Here is a 26771-nt window from a genome sequence, read left to right as displayed (position 1 = left end):
AAGTAAAAGAATGATGCACTGTGTATGTCACGCCCCAGGACCTAGCGATGCCCGCCCTGCGCGTGTCCAGACCCGTCATATGCCTATCACATATAAAGCGTTTACAATAAAGCGATAATTAAAACAACAATAAACAAGCATCTAGAGATATGAGAGTATGATTACAACTAAATTCTAATGACAAGTAGAAAAGAAAGGAGCTAAACAACTATCATTATCCACATGTAGATACATCATAAATCTCAAATACAAGGGTTAAGTATACAAAAATGGTGGTCTCTATCCATAGGTACAAAAACTCTCATGTTCTCCAAATAAAACAAAAGAGAGGTAAACCACCTAATGGCGAAGTTCCTCACAACTAGCTAGAGGCAATACCCTTGCCGCGATCCCTAACCTCACCCGGAGTGGAAGGCTCTGTAAACAAAAACAACAAAATAGGGAATGTGAGAACTATTAATCAATAGTTCCCAGTGGGTAAGCCGCCGACATCAGCGAAATACACCACTAGGCTATAGAGGCAAAAGTAGTAAATGAACTATATTAAACAACATGTATGTGAATTACAACAGTTAACCTGGCTACGCTACTATGCCTCAAGTTTATTATGATATTAAATTTGAAATGTTACTAATCTATCATGATCGAATATATCCAAGGCGTATACTAGTATGCTCTAAATATGACCAACATAATTATAAATATGCACCAAGTATGGTTCACAAGTATACCACTATGTCCATCGAGTGTAATAATATGTCCAACCAATACCTACTATCGTGTAGTAGTTGTCATTTAGTTGTTTATATGTCAATTTCCATTTCCAAACTAAGACCTACACAAGTGTAGTCCGGCTTGTGCCGCTTAATGGCCCCGGGTAGTCCAGCATATCTCTAGGAATGTGACTGTCCCACGGCGACCCAGTAGGCCCTCAATCACGCACGGGTGAGCATATGTTGCATAGGCCAACTCTGGAGTACCGGTTTATGGAGAGCGACCCTCACAAGCATGTGCGAATGAGTACAAATGGCAAGCAAGTATAGTCATCATCTCACGTATACCGTCATCATGTCTCGAGCATGGTATAACACTAGCAACCCAAAGGTCTAATCTATGTTACAATATAGAGGTCTATCCATTTACTAAGCCTAATGCCATTTTATGACATTAGGATTTATTATGTCAATACATGTTCCAAGTCTAGTGCCACTTTATGACATTATATCTTTCCTATATTTAGCATATGTCCAATATTCATAAACAAGTAAAAGCTTGTCATATCACTAAAGAATACATGATTTCTAACATATGAGGAGAACGCTATTTTACATGCAATTTACTATGCAATTTTTCTCCCTACTACATAGGGGTCATACCGCATGATATGTTATATATACATTTTATGCATTCTGAAATTCACATATACTCTATCTAGCATGAATAAGCTTGATTTTTTATTTTTCAATCAAGAATATAACATAGGGGGGAGTTCACCTATTTCGGTGAGGTTAAACCCACCAAGAACTCCTTACAACCCTTTCATTTGCGCGAACGAAGGTGTCCCCTAGTCTCCTAGCTCCCTATAGATAATTCTAAGAAGGTTAGACGAAATGAACGAACATCTCAAGAGTCTATCTTTAACCGAACCAAGAAAAGGCAAAACTCATCTTGTATGGTGAAATACTCTCTCAATCTCCAAATGAAAGCTAGAGTACTTCAAAACCAACCTAAAGAAAAGCTCCAAAAGCTACAAATCAAAAATCCCAAATAAATCCTAGATTTTTCTTTTCTAGGTTTTCATCTCAAAATCCACAAGAAACATGATCTATAGAGGAGATCAAAACTACTAACCTCTCTTGAAGTCCCAAATCTAGCTAGAAAGGTGCTAGGGTTAAAGTTCTTCCCTCAAACAAGCTTCAACCAAAGCTCTAATGCTTCTCTAATGATGGAAATCCAACATGAAGCAAAGAAGAGGGGAAATGAGAGATCAAACGAAGCTAAAACCATAAGAAAAGAGAGAAAATTTAAGGGAGAAGGCTCCCACCTGTGCTCTCCACGGTTTAGGGCTCAAAGACCCTTCTAAGGGCTGTGGGGGTATATATAGAGATGTAACAATCTCAAAAAGACCTCCCAACAACGTGCAGTCTGTACTGCACTGCGTACCGGTGACATGGGAAAGAGTATCGGTACCAGGCAGCAGCCTCCGCAAACCCGAGCCTCGGGTTGGCGAGAAAACGTACTGGGTACCGGTACCAGCCCGATGCCGCATCGGTACCAGGTCCAGTATCGGTATGGGACCAATGCAGTACTGCTACTCTGCCCTGCAGAGTCAAACCCGAGAGCAACCCAAAATCTACACTTTTGAGATTTTCGTGCTAAATTTTAATCCTCACTCCTCGGGATGCGAGTCATAAGTCGGGACACAGTCAATGACCCCCCAAAATACCTGAAAAAACTCAGAACACTAATTAAATACTCAAACCTTACAATTTGCTAAAGTTCAGTGTGTTACAGTGTAAATTAGATAAGGTTAAATAAATATAGCATATAAAGACCACGTGAACCTTAGCATATGTCCGAACTTTTAGTTTTGGCAATTAGAGCTTCTAAAATTTATCAAATAGTTTAAAAGACTCTTCTTCTCAATCAAAATTATTAATTATACAGTTATTTTAATCACATATTTTGTACATAATTTTGTGAGTCAATTAAGTGTAAGGAACTCAGTATTTTGAGGTTTTAGAAGATTATATATGTACAAGTGTTGTGTGCCGATCGTCCCGACCCTTGACCCAGTCAAAGATCCTCCTTGGGTAGCGCGTCGGGGTGAGGAACGGCTGCGGATAGTGACCCTCAAAGTTTGCGTCATTCGATAGATCAAGCGATTCTGCTAATGAGGGATCAAATTAGCCGGGTTCGAAAACCTCTACAGCAAATTCGATTCCAGCCGAATGTACGAACTGCGCAGGGATCAATGTCGGCAGAAGTGCCGAATGGAAGAAATACACAGTAACTGGTCGGCTGAAAGAGCCGAATGGAAGAAGTACACAATGACTAATTGGTTGAAAGAGCCGAATGGAAGAAGTACACAATGACCGGTCGGCTAAAAGAGCCGAATGTCTTTATATAATAATAAAAAAGAGTGCGCCCGAAGGGCATACAGACTCAGAAATATAGTTTACAACAGAGTGATGCCCGTGGGGCAGTCAGACTCTGCAAATATAGTCTACAACGGAGTGATGCCTGTGGGGCAGACAGACTCCAGGGTTCTACCTAGCGAACTACTCCTAGGAAAGCAGTAAATGCGGAAAAGAAAAAGATTACATTTAGACTACTCCTAGAAAAGGGATGAAAATATAGAGGAAATAAGGGTGGTCTTCTCGTTCAGGATGGAGAAAGACCCCCATTGCAGGCTTCGAAATTACTATTTATAGTAATATCAAACCACATTATTAGTTGGTTGAAAGTAGTGGGGAGAAGTGGTTGTAACCATGATCGTGGAAGTTACGCCCACTCCTCATTGAAGTTACGCCTCATCATGGAAATTACGCTCCACTTCTCAACCGTTTCCGCCTAAAAACCTTTAGGCGCCTTATTGCCGACTCCTGGTGTACCACGTGTCCTTATTGGCTCATACGTGGGTTAGGTCGGCATGTTAATTTCAATTTTGGCATCAACAACAAGATATACAATCAAAACGGTTGTGTGATTAATAAGTTGAATTGAGAAGAAATATTTGTTGAAGTATTTGATGAAATTTAGAGGGTATAATTGCCAAAATAAAAATTCTAACGGGTGCTTAGAAAAGCGATTGGAACAAAGCTAAAATTTAGAGGAATATCTCTGTACATACCACCTCTCCCCTTTCCCTTTTATAATTTTTCTTTTGTTAGGAGAAACAGATGTCACATTGAGAAAAGCAATAGTTATAGAATATAAGAATATCGTTTCAATAATTATAATGCTTAAAAGTATTTGAAATTAGTCCGCCGTTACATTAAAAAGCATAGACAAAAGTATGGAAAAATAAAAAGTAGCCACGTATATATCGATATTTACATCATGTGCTGATGAGATATATTCTAATGCTTATTTTTTTAAATTTAGACATTTTAAATCATAGAAAATTAAAAATACTAGTGCAATTTATTCTTAAATAAATTTGTTTGACACAATAAAAAGCGTTGAAGAGTTCTTGACTATTCACATAACAACACTTTTTGAAGCGCAGAATTTGCTCTATGGTGGAAAATGCTGGGGGACGCTAGCTTCTCCCAAGAATTGTAATAAAAAACGCCTTTATAATAAAATTTTCTTGTAGCATAGTGAGTTAAACTCTACTATCTTATGAGCAGCATAAGAATGAATGATGTTGTGCGCCATTCTACAACATTACAGATCGGTAGATATTTCTGGAAAAGAGTAGAGCTACTATGTATATATATAGAGTCCGGCTACTATATTCTTATGGGTACGATCGCCCTTGTTCTCATAAGTCGTTTTCGATGATAAAGCTTCCGAATCGGTAATCCATACTGTTAAATATTATCTAGAGTATTTAAAATTTGTAGAAATCAAATTTCGTAATTTTTTGACATCATTTACCTTACGATCAAAAGATCACAAAAGTGATAATTTTTAACGGTTAGTATGGGATACTTGCTAATTTAACGGTATAAAAGAAACAGAATCGATTGAATTTTTGATAGAAAGTTCTATTCACTACCTAAATAAAGATCAATAACTCCGATCTTAAATTGAAAGATCTGATCATCCATTTTTAAGACGTCGTTCAATTTTGAACGTTAATTTTATACCCGTTTGATAGACTTTATTATGATTTCAAAAAATTATAAAATTTATTTTGTAGAAGTTTTAAATACTCTATATCATATTTAACGGAATGAATCGTCAATTCGGAAGTTCCATCATTAAAAACAACCTATGAGTACTAAGGGCTAATATACTTATAAAAGTATAGTGTGTGTGTATATATCTATAACTCTATATGAATCCCCAATAAAATTGATGACATGACAAGCTCTCCTTTTTTTTAATTTTTTATATTTTTTATATTTTTTAATGGTGGTTCATTCTTCTTTATTCTTACATTTAATGTTCTTAATAGTTATAACTCCATTAATACTCACCTCTTAATTACTCTTTAATTTTATTTATATCTCCTTTAAATTTTTTAATAGTGAAATATTTAAGACATTAATTATAAAGGAAAAAAACTGTCTAATTATTGCCCAAGAATAATTGCTTCAGTTTTATATGTTTATATTTTTACTATCTTATTATATTTAATTTAATGTTGCTAATGATAGCTATATATTACATGCATATGTTTTTCTTTCCTAATTAATTAAATAAATACTATACTTTAGATAACAAATTAATATGTGGTAGTAAATATAGCTTCTCTAAATCCTAAATCCTAAAATCCCAACCTTTCCTCTCCCTCCGCACCCTCCCTCGCCACCGCCCCTCCGATCGGTGGCGCCTCCTCTCCGCCGGCCCCGCCGCCGTCCACACGGCGGTGGCCATCTAGAAGGAGACCTCGGAGGAGGAGCGGCTGGAGACCTTCCTCCGCATGGCGGACCTCGCTACTGCCACGTCCGTGCGCGCGCGGTTCGAGCGGATGATCCGCGAGACCCTTGACGAGATGTGCGCGGCGCTCAAGGCCGTGGACGGGGGCGCCGCGTTCAAGGAGGATGTGTGATCGCGCCCATTTGCAACAATTTCGAACTCTTATACGACCCCCACTCCTACCCTCGATCACTCCTTTCTCGAAAAAAAGTAAGAACTCTATAAGTTTTTAATTTTTATCCGCCGCATCGCGTGAATTCCTACACTATATATATTATTACTAAACTGAAAATATAACTAAAATATCTCTATTTCCGATATAGGGACAACTCATTCTTTTTTATACTATTCATAAAAATTTAGGCATGGAGTGGAGTTTAATATTTAAATTTTTTTCGACAGCTTTATTTATTTATTTATTTATACAGAATCTACCCGCTGCAACGCGCGGGTGCCTTCACCAGTAAACTTATGAATTGGGAACCTGAGCTTCCCTGGCTCGACACGTGGCGGCGGGTGCGAGGGGCGCGAGCCGACGGCGCGAGCGCGAGCGGGCAAAAAATCGGGGCTCACTTCCCCTTTTTGCATGCAGTCCACGAGGTGAGCATCACCTCGTGGACCGCCTGGGGACCTCACTGCTCTCTCTCCCGCTTTGAGATTATATATATATAGAGTTGGACTGGGCTACTATTAGTAGCAAAATTCCATTGGATCAACTCTTTTCATTATTTCTAGCCATTGGATTAAATACTATAACCCAGTGGGGACCACTCAACCCTAGGGTGACCACTCAACTCTAACCGACTAATATCATCCTGATCCTATAATTTTTCATCCAAGGGTTAAAAGTTTGATAGTAAAAAGAGCGTTTAATTTACTATTAGTAGTCCAGCCTAATTCTATCCAAGGGTTAAAAGCTTGATAGTAAAAAGAGCGTTTTACTATTAATAGTATTCCAGCGTAATTCTATATATACATATATTGATATTATCTATACTATATACTACTATACCGCTACGTACCGTACGCTAGTATATATATATACTTTACTTAAAAACTAAAATAAAAAATATTATGTATTTTTTTAATTTACAATGAGATTTTTTTTATTTATTTAAACTGGTTTATTTATTTTAGACCCACTCCATTTCTCTCTCTCTTTTTGATTTTTTTTTCCGTTTCTAACCCTTCTTATTTTAGAGTGTTATTGGCACACACACAAAAATAAATTTATTTAAATTAAAATTTATATTAATGATTTTTGAATTTGTGGCTTAGCTTTATATATTAGTTAGTATATTTTATGTAATTATTGTAATTAATATATTTTTTAAAAAAACTTAATTGTAGTGTTTTTTTATAAAAATGGATTATTTATATCTATAATACCATTATCAAACATAAATTAAATATTTAATACATACAATCTAAAATATTTAAAAATTAGGCATAAATAATTATATATTTTAAAATTTTATTATAATTAAAACATAAACTTATGAATTTACAATCTGAACCCGAACGGATGTTAAGATCAGTATTATTGTTTGTAATCAAAACTTGCATATCTGATACAATTGATCACATGTGAAAATATTTCTAAAACTTTCTTATTTAATTAACTAAAATATATTGTTATTTACTTTATAAAAAATATATTTAATTATTTATTAATTATTTATAAAGAAGATAAATGAACCTGTTGCGTAGCACGGATTCCTTAACTAGTATATATATATATATAGTAGGTGTTGTGTGCTGTTAGGAGCACGGAGGCCTCTGTGCTCCTGAGCTGTTTTCGATAATGGAGCTTCCGAATCGACGATCGGCTCCGTTAGACTTGATCATGCGTATTTGAAGTATCTAGGAAATAAATTTTGCGATTTTTCTATATCATTTACCTAGCGATCGAAAGGGTTCAAAATCAACAATTTTTAATGGTTGATGTATATCGTTTGCAAATTTAACGGTGTAGAAGTATTCAAACATTTAATCACACTTATTATCAATCAAACATATATTTTTTTTAAATAAATTAAGGAGATACACTGGGTAAAATATTTATGAATCCAAACAGGGTTCAAAGTTTTATTTGAATATATAATTATCTTATTTGGTATATCTCATAGATGTATTCAAGAAGCTTGTAGTATTTGATAGATGATGAGCGTAATTAAATGCTTAGAATAGTTATTATATTCGACTTTCAATTTATTTTGTTAGAATAAAATGTGAAATATATTATTCTATCAAACCATTAATACTAAGACCTTTTAGAAAGTAAAAAATCAAATTCCTAGGCAGTTGGGGTAATGGCTTAATGATTATATCCATGTTCTTAAGTTCAAAACCTAATTACTTCATATTTCTGATTATAAATATCTTACTTCGACATCTAAATAAGATTTACGTAAGTTGGAATTGCCATTAGATTTTTCTGAAGGAGAACTTACATGTGGGTGGCCATAAACACTGGGAGCAAGATAGACCATCGGATGGCCGTAGAACTCGATTTCTTCGACGGGCCCGACGACATTCGAGAAGGACAATGTGGTGTGAGTTAGCACTCTGTGAGATGGGGCAGATGCTGCCTGTTCATCAGAAAATATTCGCAGATCCGTGAGAACTCTTCGCTTCTCTTTATTAGCAACAGAAATATATATAATGCGTTTTCAAGAATCTCTTCAAGCTAACATTTTTTGAAAGTTTTATCTGAGAGAAAACAATTCAGAAATACTTTTAACAAGATTAGCGTAAGTGTCATTTGCAGAAACAAGCTTACGAAAGAGCTCCAATAACTACTAATGTGAAATCACCAGTCATGAATAGCAAATCGAGCAGACCTTGATGCCGAAGAGTTTTGTGACCAGATCACCGCTCAAGAACGTGAAGATTGCCTCCAAGGAGCTCTTTTTCCTCTTGGCGATCGCCTCCCCCTTGCGAACGTAATCCAAGGGATCCTCATACATGGCAATTGCGAATGGAAGGCGGATATACCCAGCCAATTCCCCCATTTTGCTCCCTCATTTTCTCCTTCCATCATCTTAGCCAAAGCCTGTTAAATCACAACAGATAATGATTAAACAATACTCTCTAGCTTCGTTTGGGATTGCAAGAAGATTGCGTTACGTGCGGTGAGAAACGACGATGAAAAAATACCCTGTTTGTTTCGATACGTAATATTGCGTTCCGCATACTGTGATTAGTCGGTTACGATATATTTTCTGCGGTCCCATCGGAGAACGCAGAAGCATATCCTTATATGCTTTTCTCAACTCCATTCTATCTAATAACGTTAGATTGACCTCAATACCAAACTAGGCCTCTGTATACCTCAAAGTGCTTTTAGTATTACAAAAATAAAATTGTGATAAGATTAGTGAGATTAAATTGATCCTCACACAGATGAGATATAAAATTTACGTCCATTTTTGAATGTATAGATAGCTGTGATCTTTCTTTAAGTTCAAGACGAGGTTATAACTTTTTTTTTAATTTGATTGTATATTTGCCCCTATTGGTAGCCGAATTTTCCGACCCTTGACCCGGTCAAAAATCCTCCTCGGGAAGTGCGTCGGGGTGAGGAACGGCTGCGGATAGTGACCCTCGAAGTTTGCGCCCTTCGACAGATCAAGCGATTCGGCGGACGAGGCATCGAGCCAGCCGGGTTCGAAAACCACTACTATAGAATCGGTTCAGCTGGAGGAGCCGAATGTATGAACTGTGCAGGGATCAATGTCGGCAGAAGAGCCGAATGGAAAAAGTACACAGTAACTGGTCGGCTGAAAAGAACCGAATAAATGAAATACACAATGACTGATCGGCTGAAAGAGCCGAATGCCTAAATATATATATATATATTAATAAAACAGAGTGTGCCCGAAGGGCATACAGACTCTGCAAATATGTAGTTTACAACGGAGTGATGCCCGTGGGGCAGACAGACTCCAGTGTTCTACTTAAAAACTACTCCTAGGAAAGCAGTAAATGCGAAAAAAAAAAGATTACATTTAGACTACTCCTAGAAAAGCGATAAAATTGCAAGGAAAATAGGGTGGTCTTCTCGTTCAGGGGGGAGAAAGATCTTTATTACAGGCTTTGAAGTTACTATTTATAGTGATGTCTTCTCAGCCCACATTATTGGTCGGTTGAAAGTAGTGGGGGGAGTGGTTGTAACCATGATCGTGGAAGTTACGCCCACTCCTCGTGGAAGTTATACCCACTTATCATGGAAGTTACGCCTCCACTTCTTAACCGTTTCCGCCTAAATGCTCTTGACTTTCAGGCGCTTTATTGCCGACTCCTGGTGTACCACGTGTCCTTATTTCTTTGGCTCATACGTGGGCTAAGTCGGCGTGTTAATTTCAATTTTGGCATCAACAATGCCCCCCCAATAGTCTTTCGAATAAACATTCGGATGACTATTGGTGCCAAATCGACTGCTCAAATGACACAGCCGAGACTCAAGCTTTAGTTTCGCTGGTCTTGGTCGGCTTAAAGAAAACGGCTTTTTATCGTCCCAGCCGTATATATTTAGGCTTCATCAGCCGATTCTTTACTTTTACTTAATTGGTTCGGCTCTTCTTGAACCGAATGTTCTTCTATCAAGAATTTTTCTTTGAAGAAAATGGCTCTTTACCAGCCGCATATACCTTGGCTTCATCAGCCGATTCTTCACTTTCACTCGATTGGCTCGGCTCTTCTTGAACCGACTGTTCTTCTATCAAGGATTTCTCTTTCCCTTTGCTTAGCTTTTTATATCGGCTCCATTGCAGCCGATTGTTCTCACTTTTCTTCCGAAATTGCTCATATTGGGCAACTCGAATACCTAGATCAAATAGGTTAGAAAAATACTTATCTTCAAAATGGTCTTTTATCTTAAAATGCAGACCAGTTAACGCCATTTTGGCGAACTCCGATTCCGGCATTCTCATAAAGCACCGGGTTTTGACTATTTTGAAACGGTTCAAATACTCTTCGACCGTTTCACCTGACATTTGTCGGTATAAAGCCAAGTCGGCGACCGATAATTGTGGCTCCGACCTATAGAATCGCTCATGAAATTTTTTTTCCAATTCGTCCAAATCTTGGACGGAATTGGCTGATAAACTTGTATACTAAGTAAACGCCGTTTTAGTTAACGACGTGTTAAATAATCGAAGTTTCAAAAATGAGTCAGCGGCCGCTTCTCTACATTGGGCAGTGAACCGGGCTACATGCTCGACCGTATTCTCGGTCTCATCGCCTGAGAACTTGTCGAAATTCGGCATTTTCCAGTTTGCCGGATACGGATATTCTGCGTCTATGCTCGCGGGATAAGGGGAACGAAATACAGGCCACACTGCCGGCCTTACGCCAACTCCGAAAGTATTTCGGATGGCTTCTTCAAATTGCATATATATTTTATTATTGTTTCCCTGCAAAGAAACTTGTGCTTGTGCTGCATTCGGTCCTTGTAATGGTCCGAAGTTTTGTGCTATGGGATTTGCTCTTTGAATATTTGGAGCCTGCTCCCCAGCTCTAGCTCCTACATTTTGGGGCTGGTATGTTGCCATCAGCGGAGGTGGTGGAAATCCCCATGCAATTTCTGGCTGTTGACCGGTATTGACGACGGCCGATCTGTAAGCCGCTTGGAATGGTGCCCCTGGTATTGGGGCTGTCCATTTACCGGTGTCGCAGTATTTTGCAACACTGGTGTCATCATAGGCCCTTGTAAGCCTTTCATTGGTTGCTCATTTCGAGTCAATAATTGTCCTATTCGGACAATATTTTTATTGTAAACCGTGATGGCGGCCAGTACCGTGTCTAGTCGAGCGGTACTTTGATGGATATTTTGATCTAAAGTTTGCAGGACTCGACTCATCTGGCCGAGTGCCTAAGTTAGACTCGGCTCTTGATAAGCCGATTGTCCACTAATTTCATTTTCTGTTGGTAATACTGCACAATGACGCTCATCAGCGTTTTTAGTATTACTGGTTCGATCGTTCCTGGATGTTCGAGGAACAACTCGATTGCAGAGATTCATGGCATTGTCATTAGCCATAGTTTGTATTAAATTAAAATACAAATTTACCTGAAAATGAGTCCCACTGGGCGTGCCAAAAATTATTGGTAGCTGAATTTCCCAACCCTTGACCCGGTCAAAGATCTTCCTCGGGAAGCGCGTCGGGGTGAGGAACAGCTGCAGATAGTGACCCTCGAAGTTTGCGCCCTTCGACAGATCAAGCGATTCGGCTGACAAGGCATCGAGCCAGCCGGGTTCGAAAACCACTACTATAGAATCGGTTCGGCTGGAGGAGCCGAATGTATGAACTGTGCAGGGATCAATGTCGGCAGAAGAGCCGAATGGAAAAAGTACATAGTAACTGGTCGGCTGAAAAGAACCGAATAAATGAAATACACAATGACTGGTCGGCTGAAAGAGCCGAATGCCTATATATATATATATATTAATAAAACAGAGTGTGCCCGAAGGGCATACAAACTCTGCAAATATGTAGTTTACAACGGAGTGATGCCCGTGGGGCAGACAGACTCCAGGGTTCTACTTAAAAACTACTCCTAGGAAAGCAGTAAATGCGAAAAAAAAAAGATTACATTTAGACTACTCCTAGAAAAGCGATAAAATTGCAAGGAAAATAGGGTGGTCTTCTCGTTCAGGGGGGAGAAAGACCTTTATTACAGGCTTTGAAGTTACTATTTATAGTGATGTCTTATCAGCCCACATTATTGGTTGGTTGAAAGTAGCGGGGGGAGTGGTTGTAACCATGATCGTGGAAGTTACGCCCACTTCTCATGGAAGTTACGCCTCCACTTCTCAACCGTTTCCGTCTAAACGCTTTTGACTTTCAGGCGCTTTATTGCTGACTCATGGTGTACCACGTGTCCTTATTTCTTTGGCTCATACGTGGGCTAAGATGGCGTGTTAATTTCAATGTTGGCATCAACAGCCCCAAAGTCGTTAAAATCTAATGCTTATATTTAATGCTTCTATTTTTTATTTTTTTTTATTTTTTTGGTTATAATGGTTCTGACATTAGTGACTTTGAAGCTATTAGTGATGAAGTCACTTATGCCTAATAAATGGATGGGAGGGTAAGTAATTTTCGCTGTATATTTTGCTCTACTTCTGTAAAAACAAACAACGAAATTTTAAACTTTTATTGAAAGTTAATTAGTTTGCTCTCTCTACTTATGTTGAAACGAGAGATTTATATCAAGAATTTAAGTGTATATTAGTACATGCTGTATTTATTATACCGTGTCGTACCAACAAGATATCGACACGATATTAAAGTTCAATTTCTATTTCAGTTTGATCAGTGTCCGCAAAAATGTTTTTCAAAATAGAGCGATGAGTTAGTAGCCAATTTAGTTGTCAAGTTCTGAATTAGGATGAAGTGGTGAAAAAGGAAGAGAGAGATGAAGAGCAAAAAAAAAAAAAAAAAAAAAAAGAGCACGTGAAGGAGAGAGAGATTTTTTTAATTTTATTTTTTTGAGAGAAAAATAGCATCTTCTCTGTGTCGTTCATTTTTTAAATAGACTTACTTGAAAATATAAAGTAATTAGACTTTAAATTTGAGATCTCAGTTATGAACCATCAAGCTTCTTGGCACCTACGTTAGGTAGGTCAGTAGAGGGAGAGGGATTTAAGATAAGCGGACAAAGAGACGATGATGACCATGTAGGTGGCTTCTCCCTTCGGGAAAGAAAGGGATGAGAGGAGAGAGGAGTGGAGGTAGGGATGCAAACGGATCCGGGTTGGTGGAGCTCCTGCCCCGATCCACCCCGACGGGGGCAGTAAATGAGAGAAAATAAACGGATTCGAGGCAGGAAACGGGATAAATTTTACGATCCGAGACGGATTCGGGGCAGGAAACGGGAGAAATTTTGACCCGCTCCGAATCCGCCCCAAATCCGCCCCGCCATGATCCGCCCCGAATCCGCCCTGAAAATTATTTATATTTTAAAAAAATATTCTTAAAAAAATATATTTATAAAAAAGTTCAAAATACAAATAAATTAGTATTCTCATTTCTAATGTATTTGAAACTTATGAATTTTGTTTTGAATTGTGATTGATATTTTTGATTTTTATAATTGATATTGTTAAATTATATATATAATATTATTAAAAATTATTAATTTATATTTTATAAACTATTAATAATATTGTAATTTTATAAAAAATATTAGTTGGCGGGGCGGATTCGGGGAGCCGGCGGGAGGCGGGTTACGAGGCGGGGCGGATTATGAAATGTATTTTTTAACCCGTCACGGATTCGGGAGAGGTGGCGGGACGGGATTTTGCTAGTTGGGGCGGGAGCCCTCCCGCCCCCAGATCCGCCCCGTTTGCATTCCTAAGTGGAGGGTGACAGTTGGGAGCAACTCAATCAGCAAACCTTGTCGACTAGACCCAATCCACAATCGACCGCATAGATGATCCGAGCTGAATTTGAATACAAAGATCGATTCCCACGACATTCAGAGATGATCTGATTCAATTTTTAAATTTAAAATAAAAATTTACACCAAAATTCCAAGCATCAAGTGTATAAAATTAAAATTCAAAAGGATAGGACCATGGGTTTACAGAAATTATCCAATTGAATATCAAATTTTGTGTTGTGATTTATGTGATCCATAGTTACACCGCAAAAACTTCACGCGACCCAGCAAAAAGGGTGTGGAGGTGTGACCGACCGGACACGAGTACGACCCAGAGTCAGTCCCGGGTGCACCGGGCAGGCTTATACCCACTCGGTTGTCGTTGCGATTACGAAAAAAAAAAAGCGCAGTCGCCGTGTCCATCTCCTCCGCCTCTTCCCAATCCCACCGTCCATCTCCTCCTCCTCCTCCTCCTCCTCCTCCGCCGTGCCGCCGCCGTCGGAATCGGCCCAATCAATTATCCGCAGCTCGGGGGGCGCCCTCCCCTCCGACCATGGCGTCGGGCCAGGAGCCGTCGGCGGGGACGACGCTGATGGACCTGATCACCTCAGATCCGACCGCCGCGGCCGCCGCTTCCTCCTCCTCCTCGTCGGCGCCGACGGCCCCCGGGTCCACCCTGGGCAAGCCGGCCGCGGATCGCAAGTCGAAGCGGACCACCTTGATGCAGATCCAGAGCGACACCATCTCCGTCGCCAAGGCCCTCAACCCCGTCAAGGCCATCCCTCAGAGGCAAAAGAAGAAGGTCAACACTTTTCTTCTTAACGCACATTCAAAAGCTTGCAGTATACGATCACACTCGGGGCGAAATATACTGTCATACTCCTACCATATTGTAGATCTCGAGATCTTTAAAGAGCTGAAAACAAACTCTTGCTTTGCAATCGCACAAGAAAATTCTCTCGTAGGCTCTGTTTTGGTGCATGAATACTTTGTTCAGCATGTCTCTCTGCTTTACTCAAGAAGTTTGTAGTATTTAGCAGATAAGGAGTATGATCAAATGCTTAGAAAAATATATAATAGTTGGGGGTGAAACGTACTATCCTACTAAATTATGGGTGTCAAGTGTCGGATTGTCGGTGCTAATCATTAATTCTAAAAGTTTGAGCTCTTAGAAATACGCAACAAATTTAGTTAAAGCGAACAGACACAGCGCCCACGGGTCTCGATTGTGACTCGGCCAATCAGCCTCACGCCACTTTGGACATGACTCGGCCCAATTCAGCCTCACACCATTTCGAACGTGACTAGGTCCAATCTGGCCTCCCGCCACAGGGCATGATACTGACTCATATAAGCCAACATTAAGATCTTTTAAAGAGCTAAAATCAAACTCGCATGCAATCGCAGAAGAAAATTCTCTCATAGGCTCTGTTTGGATGAACAAACATCTTGTCTAGTTTCTCGATAAGCTAGTAGTATTTGGTAGATGAGGAGTATGATCAAATGTCTAGAGAAGGCTATCACGTTCGGCCTTCGACTCATTTTCTCATAATATAATAAGTCACCTCGTGGGTGGAATATATTATCCTAACAAATTATAGGCATCAAGATCTTTGAAGGAGCTAAAATTAAACTATTGGCTTGCAATCGCACAAGAAAATTCTCATAGTGCATGAGAAGCAAAGCCTTCATTACATCATTTTCACCTCATTTTTGCTCTTTCATTTGCATTTGAATCGAGTTTGCCTGCTATCTAACGGATCTGATACTGTTTCTCGTCCTTAACAACAGCCGGTCTCGTATGCTCAGCTGGCGCGAAGCATCCATGAGCTCGCCGCCGCATCGGATCAGGTGTAGTGTCCTTAGCAGCTGGTCTTCTGTTGGTTACTTTGTTATATGGAGAATTGTCCATTAGGGACTTCTAACCTGTCAATTTCTTGGTCACCAGAAAAGCTCTCAGAAGCAGCTAGTGCAGCATGTGTTTCCTAAGCTCGCCGTGTATAACTCGGTAGATCCTTCCGTGGCTCCGTCACTTCTAATGGTATGTTGTTTTTTCATGCATGGATTATGACCAATCTTCTTTTCTACTGCAAAGTGTTTTCAGTGGGCAACGAATGTGCATTACTTTTGTTTGGCTTTAGGAACTTATTTACCTCACAGAATTTTGAGCTGGAAATATGGGTAATAAGAAAGTGAATTAAGTGAATTAAGAAATTAAGTGAATTAAGAGGTGCACTGACTTGAAACTCAAGTTTGTCGAACAAGCCACAGTTTATGTTTTCAGCATCTAGTTAGTTCTGGGTTATGTGATTTAATGGGTTTTTGTTTCTCAAGAAGACTAATCTTATAATTGTTTCATTTCAAGCTGCAAAAGCAAACTCTCTGAAAATGGATTGAGGGTCCATGTTAGGCAGAGGGGCCAAATAAAGAGGCTGTTATTAAGCTGGCCTTTTGTGAACTACAAAATATTTTAAGCGGCATCTTTTTCTCTGAAGTATCTGATAAGGACATGTCTCTAATGTTGAAGTATCAGTGCTTTTTTTACTACAAATAATTAGTAATGTTGGTATCACAATCCACAGTGCACTTTGTGCTTGGATATATATATATATATATATATATATATATACTAATTAAATNATATATACAGGCTATATTTTTTTTTCAGTGTTCTAAATAGTGGCTGCTACGGCTGTTATAGCAGAATTTCTATGCTACCGCTACATCATAATGTTTAGAGCGAGAATTAGCAAAATGGGTTCCTAGTGGCCGCTTTAGCGGCATTGGGCCCGCTAAAGCAGGCGCTATGATGCGGGGGCTATGAGGCCAAAAGCTTGAAAAATTGCAAACGGATTAAAATCTTTTATCGGACAGGGTTTTAAAGGTAAATAAATGATCAAAAACCTGCAAATGGCTTATAGATTTTCTTTTTTTTTTGTTTATTTGGTTTGCTAAACCATAATATCGTGAAGTTAGTCTTCCAGATAATGACTAAATATTTATAGATTGCAATACTGGGAAAAGGTAATGGTTAGTTGTTTTTTCCTTCAAAATCATTTGTATTTTCTAAAAGGAATATAGACATATCAAGTAGTTTTTTTGTGAAACCAACTATGGGTTTGTAGTGCCTGCTATGGCGCCTACTATCCGCTTTCCGCTATGAGACATTTCAAACGCTATGTACCTGCCATCCGCTATTTACAACCTGGAATTTTTTCTTTTCGTTGATGCTTTTATCTAGGATTTTTTTTTTTTCTGACATACTTTTTTGGCTTACAGCTTCATCAACAATGTGAAGATAGAAGTGTTCTGCGTTATGTTTACTACTACTTGGCCAGAATCTTGTCAGATAGTGGTGCCCAGGGTTTGAGTCCTGGGGGTGGAATTCCCACACCGAACTGGGATGCACTTGCAGATATTGATGCTGTTGGAGGAGTTACTAGAGCGGATGTCATACCCCGTATTGTAGAGCAGCTATCGGCAGAAGCCTCTAATGAGGACGTTGAATGTACTTCATTTCTTGCTATCAGTTTATAATAGATTTTTTTTTTTTTTTTTTTTTTTTTTTTTTTTTTTTTTCTGTGGTCTTCTTTCCACTATGAGAACTTCTGCATTGCTGCTGTTCAATAGTAACACAAGATGAATTAAAGAAAACCTTTAAATTTTTGTAACGAACTGCTCTTGTTTTAATTTTGGTAAGTTTTGTAAGGTGTAAAATTTAGATGACTGAAGCTCTTAGTTTTGTCTTCTCATGTTTATGTGATAGCTTCCGTTATGCTTCTTTGATGCTATTTAACTGGCTAAGTCGCAATTGGCATTCATTTAAGTGTTTCATCAAGTAAATTGACTTGGCAATTGAAAGACATGGCACCTTTAATGCAACCTATCAAAACATATGTCATTTTGATTCTGAATGGTGGAAACAGCAACACTAGACATAAACTAGTTGTAGACTATATTATGCAACCCAAACCATGTAACCAGCTATTTATCATATCCACCTCTTTCCTTTCCTCTGAAATATAGATTTTCACAAATTTGATATTGTCACAAGGATGAAAAGAATAGACTGCAGTAACTCTTATGTGAAGTAACTGAATAAACTTGTTTCATGCACCACTTTTAGTCTTGAGTATCATTTTCTTGCTCTCGCTCTCTCATGTGGAATGGTTATCGATCTTTTGTAGTTCATGCACGAAGACTTGCAGCTCTCAAGGCCCTTACTGCTGCATCAGCAAGCAATTCTGACATCTTGGGGAAGTTGTATGAGATTGTATTTGGCATTCTAGAGAAGGTCTGTGCCACTAGTGAAAATGCCTTCAATTCCTGTTTTCATATCCATCTGTTGGAACATTGATGCTTTTCGTTGTTTAAGCATCTGCAGTTTCTTTATGTCAAGTTTTCCTAACTCTTTGCTCAGAGGTTTGTTCTTGGTCTTAGTATTCATTTTTTTAATCAGGTTGCCGACACGAAACAAAAACGCAAGAAGGGTATTTTCAGCAAGCAAGGAGGCGATAAGGAGGTATTTATTGAATGTAACACAGTTTAGATAAGACTACTTTGTTGGAATCAACGATTCAAATGCCCATCGACACGGGTTGTGTCTATGGTGACAAGATGTCAGCACAATACAACCCTCCTGTCGATGGCATGGTTCAAAACTCTCTTTCTTTGAAATTAGTGAGTCATTACATCAATAGGGTACAAAAGTTTTGATAAAGAATATATTAAGAGCAATTAGAATCTAATGGCACCTAAGAAAATAAAATTTTCATGCCAAAATCTGTTGGCATTTAAGGTATTTTTTTCAACAGCACTCATTGGCATGGCATGTTGTACGCCATGCGATCCCGTGCTGGCAAGTGCACGGCATGATCTGGTGCCACAACACGTATATCCTTTGTTGGTACTGATGTCATGTGCAATATTTGCTGATTCTTATGATTCCCTTTGTTTTTGTGTTTGTAAGTTTCACTTAGCTTTAACTCCAGTTGGCTAATTAGTTCATTCATGATCCAGAATAATATTGTTGGTCTATTGTTAATTGCTGCAAAGATTTCCTGTTTTCTGTAGTATATCCAATTTTCCATCTACATTAGTAATGAATTATTGTGAACTTTTCTGTTTTACTTATCTTTTGATCTGCTGTTTCTTCTGTGACAGTCTATTATCCGCAGTAACTTGCAATATGCTTCCATGAGTGCTCTAAGAAGACTTCCTTTGGATCCTGGAAATCCAGCTTTCCTCCATCGAGCTGCGCAGGGGTACGTGCTTTTCATTGTTGTGTTGCTTGAAAATCTTATGGAGTTGAATCCTTATCAGAGTTCAGGAATTTAGGTCCTTAAGCTTTCAGTACGTAATTATATATAATGAGGTAGTTCTTTACTAAAGTATTAGTTCTTTTAAAGGGTGTTTGCTTGATGTTCTGTTGTTAATAAGTTCCACTTGGAAAATTTTCCCTCTCTACACAATTGTTAGTACATTAAGAACTATAAAGTATGGCAGTTATTAGTTGATACAGATACTTCCATAGAGTAAATACAGGGTGATGGTGTATATGCTAGCCTATGTATTACTTTATACTAAATAGCCCTTCTTACTACATGTACTGCTTAATTTATTGTTCCAGAGAACTATTTGAACGACATCTCGAACTTATTGTGATTGTAGGATTTTGTTTGCTGATCCAGTTGCAGTGAGACATTCGCTAGCAATCATTTCTGATATAGCTTCAAGAGATCCATACTCTGTGGCGATGGCTTTGGGTTTGTTTTCTGTCTTACGGTCAATTTGTTTTCCATTTATTAGATGTACCATAACCTCCATTTATAATGGCAAATAGTGTTAGTTGCATTCTGTGTGTTTTACACCAGTATAGATTTCATGTGTAAGAAATTAAGGACGTTCTAAACTAGCAATATATATCATATGGCAATTCTTTTTTGTTACTTTTGAGCCTGATCATATGTTCCATTTATGTTTTGCAGGAAAGCATGCACAGCCGGGAGGTATGCTTTTATGTCCCACCTATTTTACCATAGTCTCTTTTTTTTTTCGCTTTGCTGATTTTATACATATATGTTATGTAATGCAGGTGCTTTACATGATATACTTCATTTGCATGATGTTCTTGCAAGGGTTTCCCTTGCAAGGTTGTGCCATGCATTATCTAGAGCCCGTTCTTTAGATGGTATGTTCATTTAGTCACTTTAATGCCTGTAAATTCCCTTTTTCGTCTGTTGTTAAACTATATATCTTAATTTGACTCGTGCAGAGAGACCTGACATCAAATCTCAGTTCAGTTCTCTTCTCTATCAACTTCTTCTGGATCCCAGTGACAGGGTTTGCTTTGAAGCAATACTCTGTGTTGTGGGAAAAGTTGATAACTCAGAAAGGTAGTCGTCCATTTTCCTGGGGTTAATGTGAATGAATGATTATGTGTTGAGCACATTTACAGTTTGTGAATTTGGTAAATGCTTTTCTGCGCAGGACTGAAGAAAGAGCTGCTGGATGGATTCGATTGACCAGAGAAATCCTCAAGTTGCCTGAGGCACCTTCTGTGGCATCAAAAGACAGCCTATCAAATGAAGCTGTTCCACCAAAATCAAAATCTGGTTCTAAAGCAAGGCGTCCTCAGCCTCTTATCAAACTTGTAATGAGACGGTATGTGAACTTTTTAGATAATTGTTCCCCTTGTTTTTGAGTTCTACTGTTTGTTGAAGTTGAGAGTATCGCTCATTTCTTATTTAAGTTCTTTTGTTGATTTATTAGGTTGGAAAGCTCTTTCCGTAGCTTTTCTCGACCTGTACTTCATGCTGCTGCAAGAGTTGTTCAGGAAATGGGAAAAAGCAGGGCAGCGGCATATGCAGTAGGTTTTTATGATGAGGGAACTCAGCTTCAAGCGTACTCTGAGAATGTTGAATCTGTTGATTCTGATCTTAATGACAGCTCGCAATCTGAAGGTATCTTTTCATAAACTATTTGTTTGCTTTATTTTTTTGAAACGCTGGTTTTGTTGGCTACATATCCTACTTTGTTCTCCTAATGGACTACTTAACACTGTCAGACAGATTGTTCAAATGATCTCTGATGAGGCATGGTTTGGATGGAGTAATTCCATCGCCCTTATCTAAATGTCACTAGTCTTCTACTATGGATCTTGTGCTTGGAAAATATCTAATTCTGTCGGCAATACTTGTGCGAGATCCTGGACCATAATTTTCACTATCTATTTTGCTTCTTGCAGCAACCCGGAAGGCAACGCCACTGTCAAATGGACCAGGTGGTGTGGAAACAATTGCCAGTCTATTAGCTTCACTAATGGAAGTTGTGCGGACAACTGTAGCATGTGAGTGTGTATATGTTCGTGCAATGGTGGTAAAAGCTCTGATCTGGATGCAAAATCCACATGAGTCGTTTGATGAATTAAAAGATATCATTGCGTGCGAGCTGTCTGACCCTGCCTGGCCGTCAGCACTTCTAAATGACATATTGCTTACTTTGCACGCTCGGTTCAAGGTACTTGTTAATTTTCTATGGTTGTCGATGCGTGTTCTACTCTTGTTGAGCCTTTTTCTTATCAAAAGGGGTTGATGAAAATAATTTAAAAAATAGTCAGATGTTGGCAAGGTGTCATTCAAAATAAAAGTAGTTGAGGGGTCTTTTCAAAATGCCGTATAGTTGAGGGAGTCCCCATACATTTTTACCTATTTAATTTTGGGACAAGACTTGCTATACTATGCACTTCATTTATTAAGGAATTAGTTGCTGGTGAAAAAGCTTACGCCATCATAAATGAGAATAGCCTTCATAGAAGATGGGGAGATTCAAACTTTATCATGCAATCTTTTTACTCAAAACATTTTTCGCCTATACTATGCTGTACTTTTTAGTTGTCTATGTTCTTTTAAATAGCCGAGGTTTGGCAAGGAACGTAGGTATTAGTGTAAATCTTGATTTCTTTTTCCTGAGAAATTTTCTATTGTAGCAACTTAACCGTTCTTTTCACTTAACAGGCAACGCCAGATATGGCTGTCACTCTACTTGAAATTGCAAGAATATTTGCTACTAAAGTTCCTGGGAAAATTGATGCTGATGTTTTGCAACTCTTGTGGAAAGTAAGTTGATCTGTAGTGACCAGACGGTAGTAACTTATTGTCTCTACTTTGTTCTTTAAGCTGCCTTGTTTTGTTAAATTTTTGTGTACTACATTTAACACAACTATACTGAATGAGTCATTCTGAGTCTCCCTATATTTATTTTCTTTGTTATCACTCCTATCTGACAGTTAGTACTTGGCTCTGTGTAGAGCTTGAATGTTCTTTGATAAATTTGGGGGTTGTTTCTTCCATTTAAGTTTTAGAACAACCTCTCTAATCTGTGTGCTATCTGGAATTTACTTGTAATCATGTGGTGTAATATGATGCCTCTCAATAAGTTTCCAATCCTCTTGTTTCCTGTCCCAGACATGCCTTGTTGGAGCTGGACCAGATGGGAAGCATTCGGCCTTGGAAGCAGTCACAATAGTTCTTGATTTACCGCCTCCCCAGCCCGGTGCAATGTTGGGACTTACGTCCGTCGATAGGGTGTATGCAGCGGATCCAAAATCTGCACTGGCATTGCAAAGATTAGTGCAGGCTGCAGTAAGAATAATTCCCTAATTCACTGTTATTTGTTACATAAAAGATAATTTTTAACTTAGATGCCGTGTTTGCACAGGTTTGGTTCCTTGGTGAAAATGCTAATTATGCTGCATCTGAATATGCCTGGGAGTCTGCAACACCTCCTGGCACTGCACTCATGATGTTAGATGCTGACAAAATGGTTGCTGCTGCGAGCTCCCGTAATCCTACTCTCGCTGGTGCATTGACACGGCTCCAGAGGTGTGCTTTTAGTGGCAGCTGGGAGGTATGTAAAATAAAAATCACTGTGACAAGTTTCTACCTTCTTAGTTATATTCAAGCCTCTTTCACTAGTAATATGGCATTGCTTCTATTTTTGCCCCCTTTTCTCTCATTTTAAAGTTACCTCCATAGGTTCGAATTGTTGCTGTCCAAGCCCTAACCACTATGGCATTCAGATCTGGGGAGCCTTACAGACTACAGATATATGAATTTCTCCATGCTTTGGCTCTAGGTGGTATGCAATCTCAGTTTTCGGAATTGCAACTTAGCAATGGAGAAGACCAAGGTGCCAGTGGTACTGGTCTTGGATCCTTGATCAGTCCCATACTAAAGGTCCTGGATGATATGTACAGCGCACAAGATGATCTGATCAGGTGGGCAAGAATGGTTCTTCTTCTATGTGGGATGGAAGGTTTTTCACTTTGGGGTTTCTTTTGTTTTTTTTGAACTTTTTTAAAATTTACCTCGACATATTGGATGTGCAGAGATATGCGAAACCATGATAACAGTAAGCAGGAATGGTCGGATGAAGAACTCAAGAAACTTTATGAGACTCATGAGAGGCTTCTTGATTTGGTTTCTTTGTTCTGTTTTGTTCCTCGGGGCAAATATTTACCATTGGGTCCTACCAGGTAATGTTTTGTCTTTAATTTCTATATTCATGAAGGTTTGATAGCCCTCATGCTAGCCATGCTATTGAAAGGGTTGCTAAATCTGAACCTCGACTCCGTGGCTAGTGCTTTTTTGTCTATAGGTGGACTTTTTGTTGAATTATGACTTGACAGACTTTGATTACATAATTGTTTCATCAATCATTTGTACATCGCATATTCTTACATGGTTGAATTGCCCTTTACTAATTCTGATCTCATTTTATGGATTTTTAAACTGTTGTGGCAGTGCCAAACTCATTGACATTTATTGCAATCGGCATAATATAAGTGCATCAAGCGGTCTGAATGATCCTGCGGTTGCTACTGGGATATCTGATCTTGTATACGAATCCAAAGAAGTACATAAAGAGCCTCATATTAGTAATGCAATTGATCCTGAATTGGCAATGGCCTGGGCGGCTGGCTTGGATGATGATGGTCTTTGGGGAAACAATGCACCAGCCATGGATAAAGTGAGATGCCTCTAAATAATGTTTCCATTATGTGGACTACTACATTCTTCTATTTACTTTTGATGATGAGTAAAATATCTTTCTCAACTAATAGTTAAATAATCCTAATCCAATAAGAAAAAGACTCTAAATCGACATCAGACTAGGATCAAAGAGTGATCGTAACAGTACTTCACTAAGTATAAGGAGAGAAAAATTATTGCATGTAATATTGGAGAATATATTATGAAAATACTCCCAAGTGCTAGCTATAACTAGTCGTGCGTCTTTTAGTCACTTGTTTTTTCATCTAATAAGCTGGAAATTCATCTTTATGTCTTGTTGGGCTTTTAACATATTTGTGCTATCCCCTTCATAGGTAAATGAATTTCTTGCTGGTGCTGGAATTGATGCTCCTGATGTGGATGAAGAAGAGGAGAACATGACTTCTCGACCATCAGTCACTTATGAGGATATGTGGGCTAAAACAATTCTAGAGACTTATGATGCAGAGGTATGCTTTTTACGGTCTTTGTATTCGCAGCTCAGAACTTAGAAGAGTAGGAAGTTCAATGGTGGTTTTTTTCCTTATTGTAGGAAGATGATGCGAGGTCATCTGGGTCCTCATCCCCTGGGTCAGTTGGTTCTGTTGAGACTTCAATATCGTCCCATTTTGGTGGAATGAGCTATCCATCATTGTTCAGTTCACGCCCGTCTGGCTATGGAGTTTCACAACAAACGGTAGATGATGTCTCCTTACAGTTTGTAACTTTCTTACGGTGCTGTAAGCTAACAGTGTGCCTATACTTAATGACCATTTCAGCTATGTTCACTGCTAAATAATGTTATTTTATCCTGGAATGCACACGTAAAGTTGGATGCGTGATAATCTAGAGTTTAGCTCTGATTCTAGCTGTTAAACTGCAGAGTGAATGAACTTGAAATATGTTCTGGCAAGTCTAATATAGTCAGACAAATGATAATTTATAGATAAACACTGCTCAAAACTTTTATAGATGGATATGCTCCTTCCTCTCCTCTGTGTGCTTTGCATAATGGAAAAGAATTAGATTGTTGCTAAGCTAAAAGTGCGACTGCATTTAAATTTATTACTATCGTTCTTGAAGAAGTTTTAACCAAGGTGTGCTTTGACCTAACACAGGAGAGAAGGCCGTCTCACACTGGAAGGAGGTCTAGCAACATTGAGGAGGTAGGAGGATCTCCCCTCGTCTTAAAACTTATCGTACTTTGAAGCGGCATCTTTCGCTAGCCGCTGATCTTAAATTTGCACTATATTTCAGATTGCTGAAGAACCCCCTCCATACTCATCCCCTGCTTTTGAAAGAAACGAGTCATTTGTGAACCCTTTAGCTGGGGTTGGGGCTCAAAGCTTTGAATCTCAGGATGATAAGGACAGCTCCACTTCTGGACACCCACAGTTTGGAAAAGCATTATATGACTTCACAGCTGGTGGCGACGATGAGGTACGATTGCAGCTTTTCGCTTTTCGGAGTCTCTAGAGCATTGTTATACTCGCTAATTTTTCTAAAATTTTGAGTAGATTTAAGCACTGGTTCTTATAATTTCTAGCATCAGTAGATTGACTAGTCAGTAGTCACCCCCGATGCTCTGATGAAATACTTAGAAATGATGTGATAGATAGTCAGAGTTTGATTTAACCGAATACCCCCTAAAAAAGAATGTAATGCAAAACTGTTTTTCTGAATATCGCGATTGCAGTTAAGCTTGGTTGCTGGAGAAGAGGTTGAAATTGAGGACGAGGTTGATGGTTGGTACTATGTAAGTTTCCGGAAGGCGCTGTCTTCTTCTGCAATTTTTATTTTGGTTCTCTGCAGAGTACTTTACCATACATGAGCAGAGCTAATGCTCAAAACGCTGTTATTCGTTCTCAGGTGAAGAAGAAACGGCCCGGAAGGGACGGAAAGATGGCTGGCCTAGTTCCGGTTCTCTATGTGAACTCATGATGATGATGGTTGCCATCACCTTAGGAGTGTGAGAATCAACTTATATTTTTGCAGTCTTTCCTGCTGATCGTTTTAGCATCCTTAACATCGATTGTGCCATCCTCGATACTAGTGAGTTTTTCGTGGTGTTTATTCCAACATGCGTGTAATACGAGTAGTACATTCCGTTCATTGTTCATATGTTTTGCGTTGCGAACGAACCCTCTTACCGTTCAGGATTTTTTTCCCTCCCTTCGGCCTATATTCAGAAGTGTCTGTTGTCCTCATGTAGCAGTATTCTGTGTGTGATTCTCGGGCTGCGGAAGATGATCTGCTGTGTCAATTCTTGTATCTTTGATTTCTCATTCTTTTACTCTCTAAAACGGGTGTATTACTTAGTTGATGGCTTGTTATGTATATTTTTTTGGGAGACTGCATGTACACGGATGCAAAGTTATAGGAATCTGTTCTTGTAGTATGTACCATAGTAATCTATGCGTGATTTGTAGCGCGTGTGATTTTTAAGTTCATAATTATCATGTGATTTTTAAGTTCATAATTATCATATTATATATTATATATAAAGTCATTTAATACTAGAGTTAATCAAATATAGTGTATTTTATTTATAATTTTAAAAAGTAAAAAATAAGTATTTTTAAAAAATATATAATTACTAAATTTAAATTTAAATATTTTAAAAAAGTCAAACTGAGAGAGAGAGGAAAGAGGTATGTAAAGTAATTTATGTATTACAAGTCATGTAAAGTCACTTAATAGAGGCAAATATAAGTGTTAATTTAGGGCTTTTTTTGCAAA

General features: G+C 38.5%; 2 protein-coding genes across 2 annotated transcripts; one reads left to right on the top strand and one right to left on the bottom strand.

The window, feature by feature from the left end:
- Nucleotides 340–8683, bottom strand: LOC109722084 (O-acyltransferase WSD1-like). The gene is made up of 3 exons (XM_020249970.1): nucleotides 8436–8683; nucleotides 8046–8183; nucleotides 340–417 (listed from the first exon to the last, which is right to left on the bottom strand). The coding sequence occupies exons 1-3, from the start codon at nucleotides 8604–8606 to the stop codon at nucleotides 340–342; spliced, it is 387 nt and encodes a 128-aa protein (XP_020105559.1). The 5' UTR covers nucleotides 8607–8683.
- On the top strand, nucleotides 14326–26482 carry LOC109722154. Its single transcript, XM_020250049.1, has 26 exons — nucleotides 14326–14782; nucleotides 15772–15831; nucleotides 15929–16021; nucleotides 17260–17488; nucleotides 18168–18274; nucleotides 18440–18502; nucleotides 19144–19244; nucleotides 19651–19745; nucleotides 19968–19988; nucleotides 20075–20170; nucleotides 20255–20375; nucleotides 20470–20643; nucleotides 20752–20942; nucleotides 21227–21498; nucleotides 21996–22097; nucleotides 22446–22622; nucleotides 22699–22887; nucleotides 23016–23257; nucleotides 23369–23515; nucleotides 23784–24009; nucleotides 24368–24502; nucleotides 24586–24729; nucleotides 25151–25198; nucleotides 25290–25472; nucleotides 25729–25788; nucleotides 25902–26482. Exons 1-26 carry the CDS (start codon nucleotides 14534–14536, stop codon nucleotides 25971–25973), a joined length of 3597 nt encoding a protein of 1198 aa, XP_020105638.1. The 5' UTR covers nucleotides 14326–14533; the 3' UTR covers nucleotides 25974–26482.

Source organism: Ananas comosus, linkage group 16, assembly GCF_001540865.1.
Source record: "Ananas comosus cultivar F153 linkage group 16, ASM154086v1, whole genome shotgun sequence".
Lineage (NCBI taxonomy): Eukaryota > Viridiplantae > Streptophyta > Magnoliopsida > Poales > Bromeliaceae > Ananas > Ananas comosus.
The sequence above is the reverse complement of the archived record's forward strand: the minus strand, read 5'-3'. Positions and strand labels throughout refer to the sequence as shown.

What these genes read in the sequence shown, in the direction of transcription:
- LOC109722084 (XM_020249970.1), bottom strand. Translation starts at nt 8,606, where the DNA reads ATGGGGGAATTGGCTGGGTATATCCGCCTTCCATTCGCAATTGCCATG. An exon ending in CAAAACTCTTCGGCATCAAG is followed by an intron (nt 8,184 to 8,435) that starts GTCTGCTCGATT and finishes TCTGATGAACAG; the next exon opens with GCAGCATCTGCCCCATCTCA. An exon ending in GTGTTTATGGCCACCCACAT is followed by an intron (nt 418 to 8,045) that starts GTAAGTTCTCCT and finishes TTTTGTTTACAG; the next exon opens with AGCCTTCCACTCCGGGTGAG.
- LOC109722154 (XM_020250049.1), top strand. Translation starts at nt 14,534, where the DNA reads ATGGCGTCGGGCCAGGAGCCGTCGGCGGGGACGACGCTGATGGACCTG. An exon ending in TGACAGCTCGCAATCTGAAG is followed by an intron (nt 20,943 to 21,226) that starts GTATCTTTTCAT and finishes TGCTTCTTGCAG; the next exon opens with CAACCCGGAAGGCAACGCCA. An exon ending in ATGGAGTTTCACAACAAACG is followed by an intron (nt 24,730 to 25,150) that starts GTAGATGATGTC and finishes GACCTAACACAG; the next exon opens with GAGAGAAGGCCGTCTCACAC.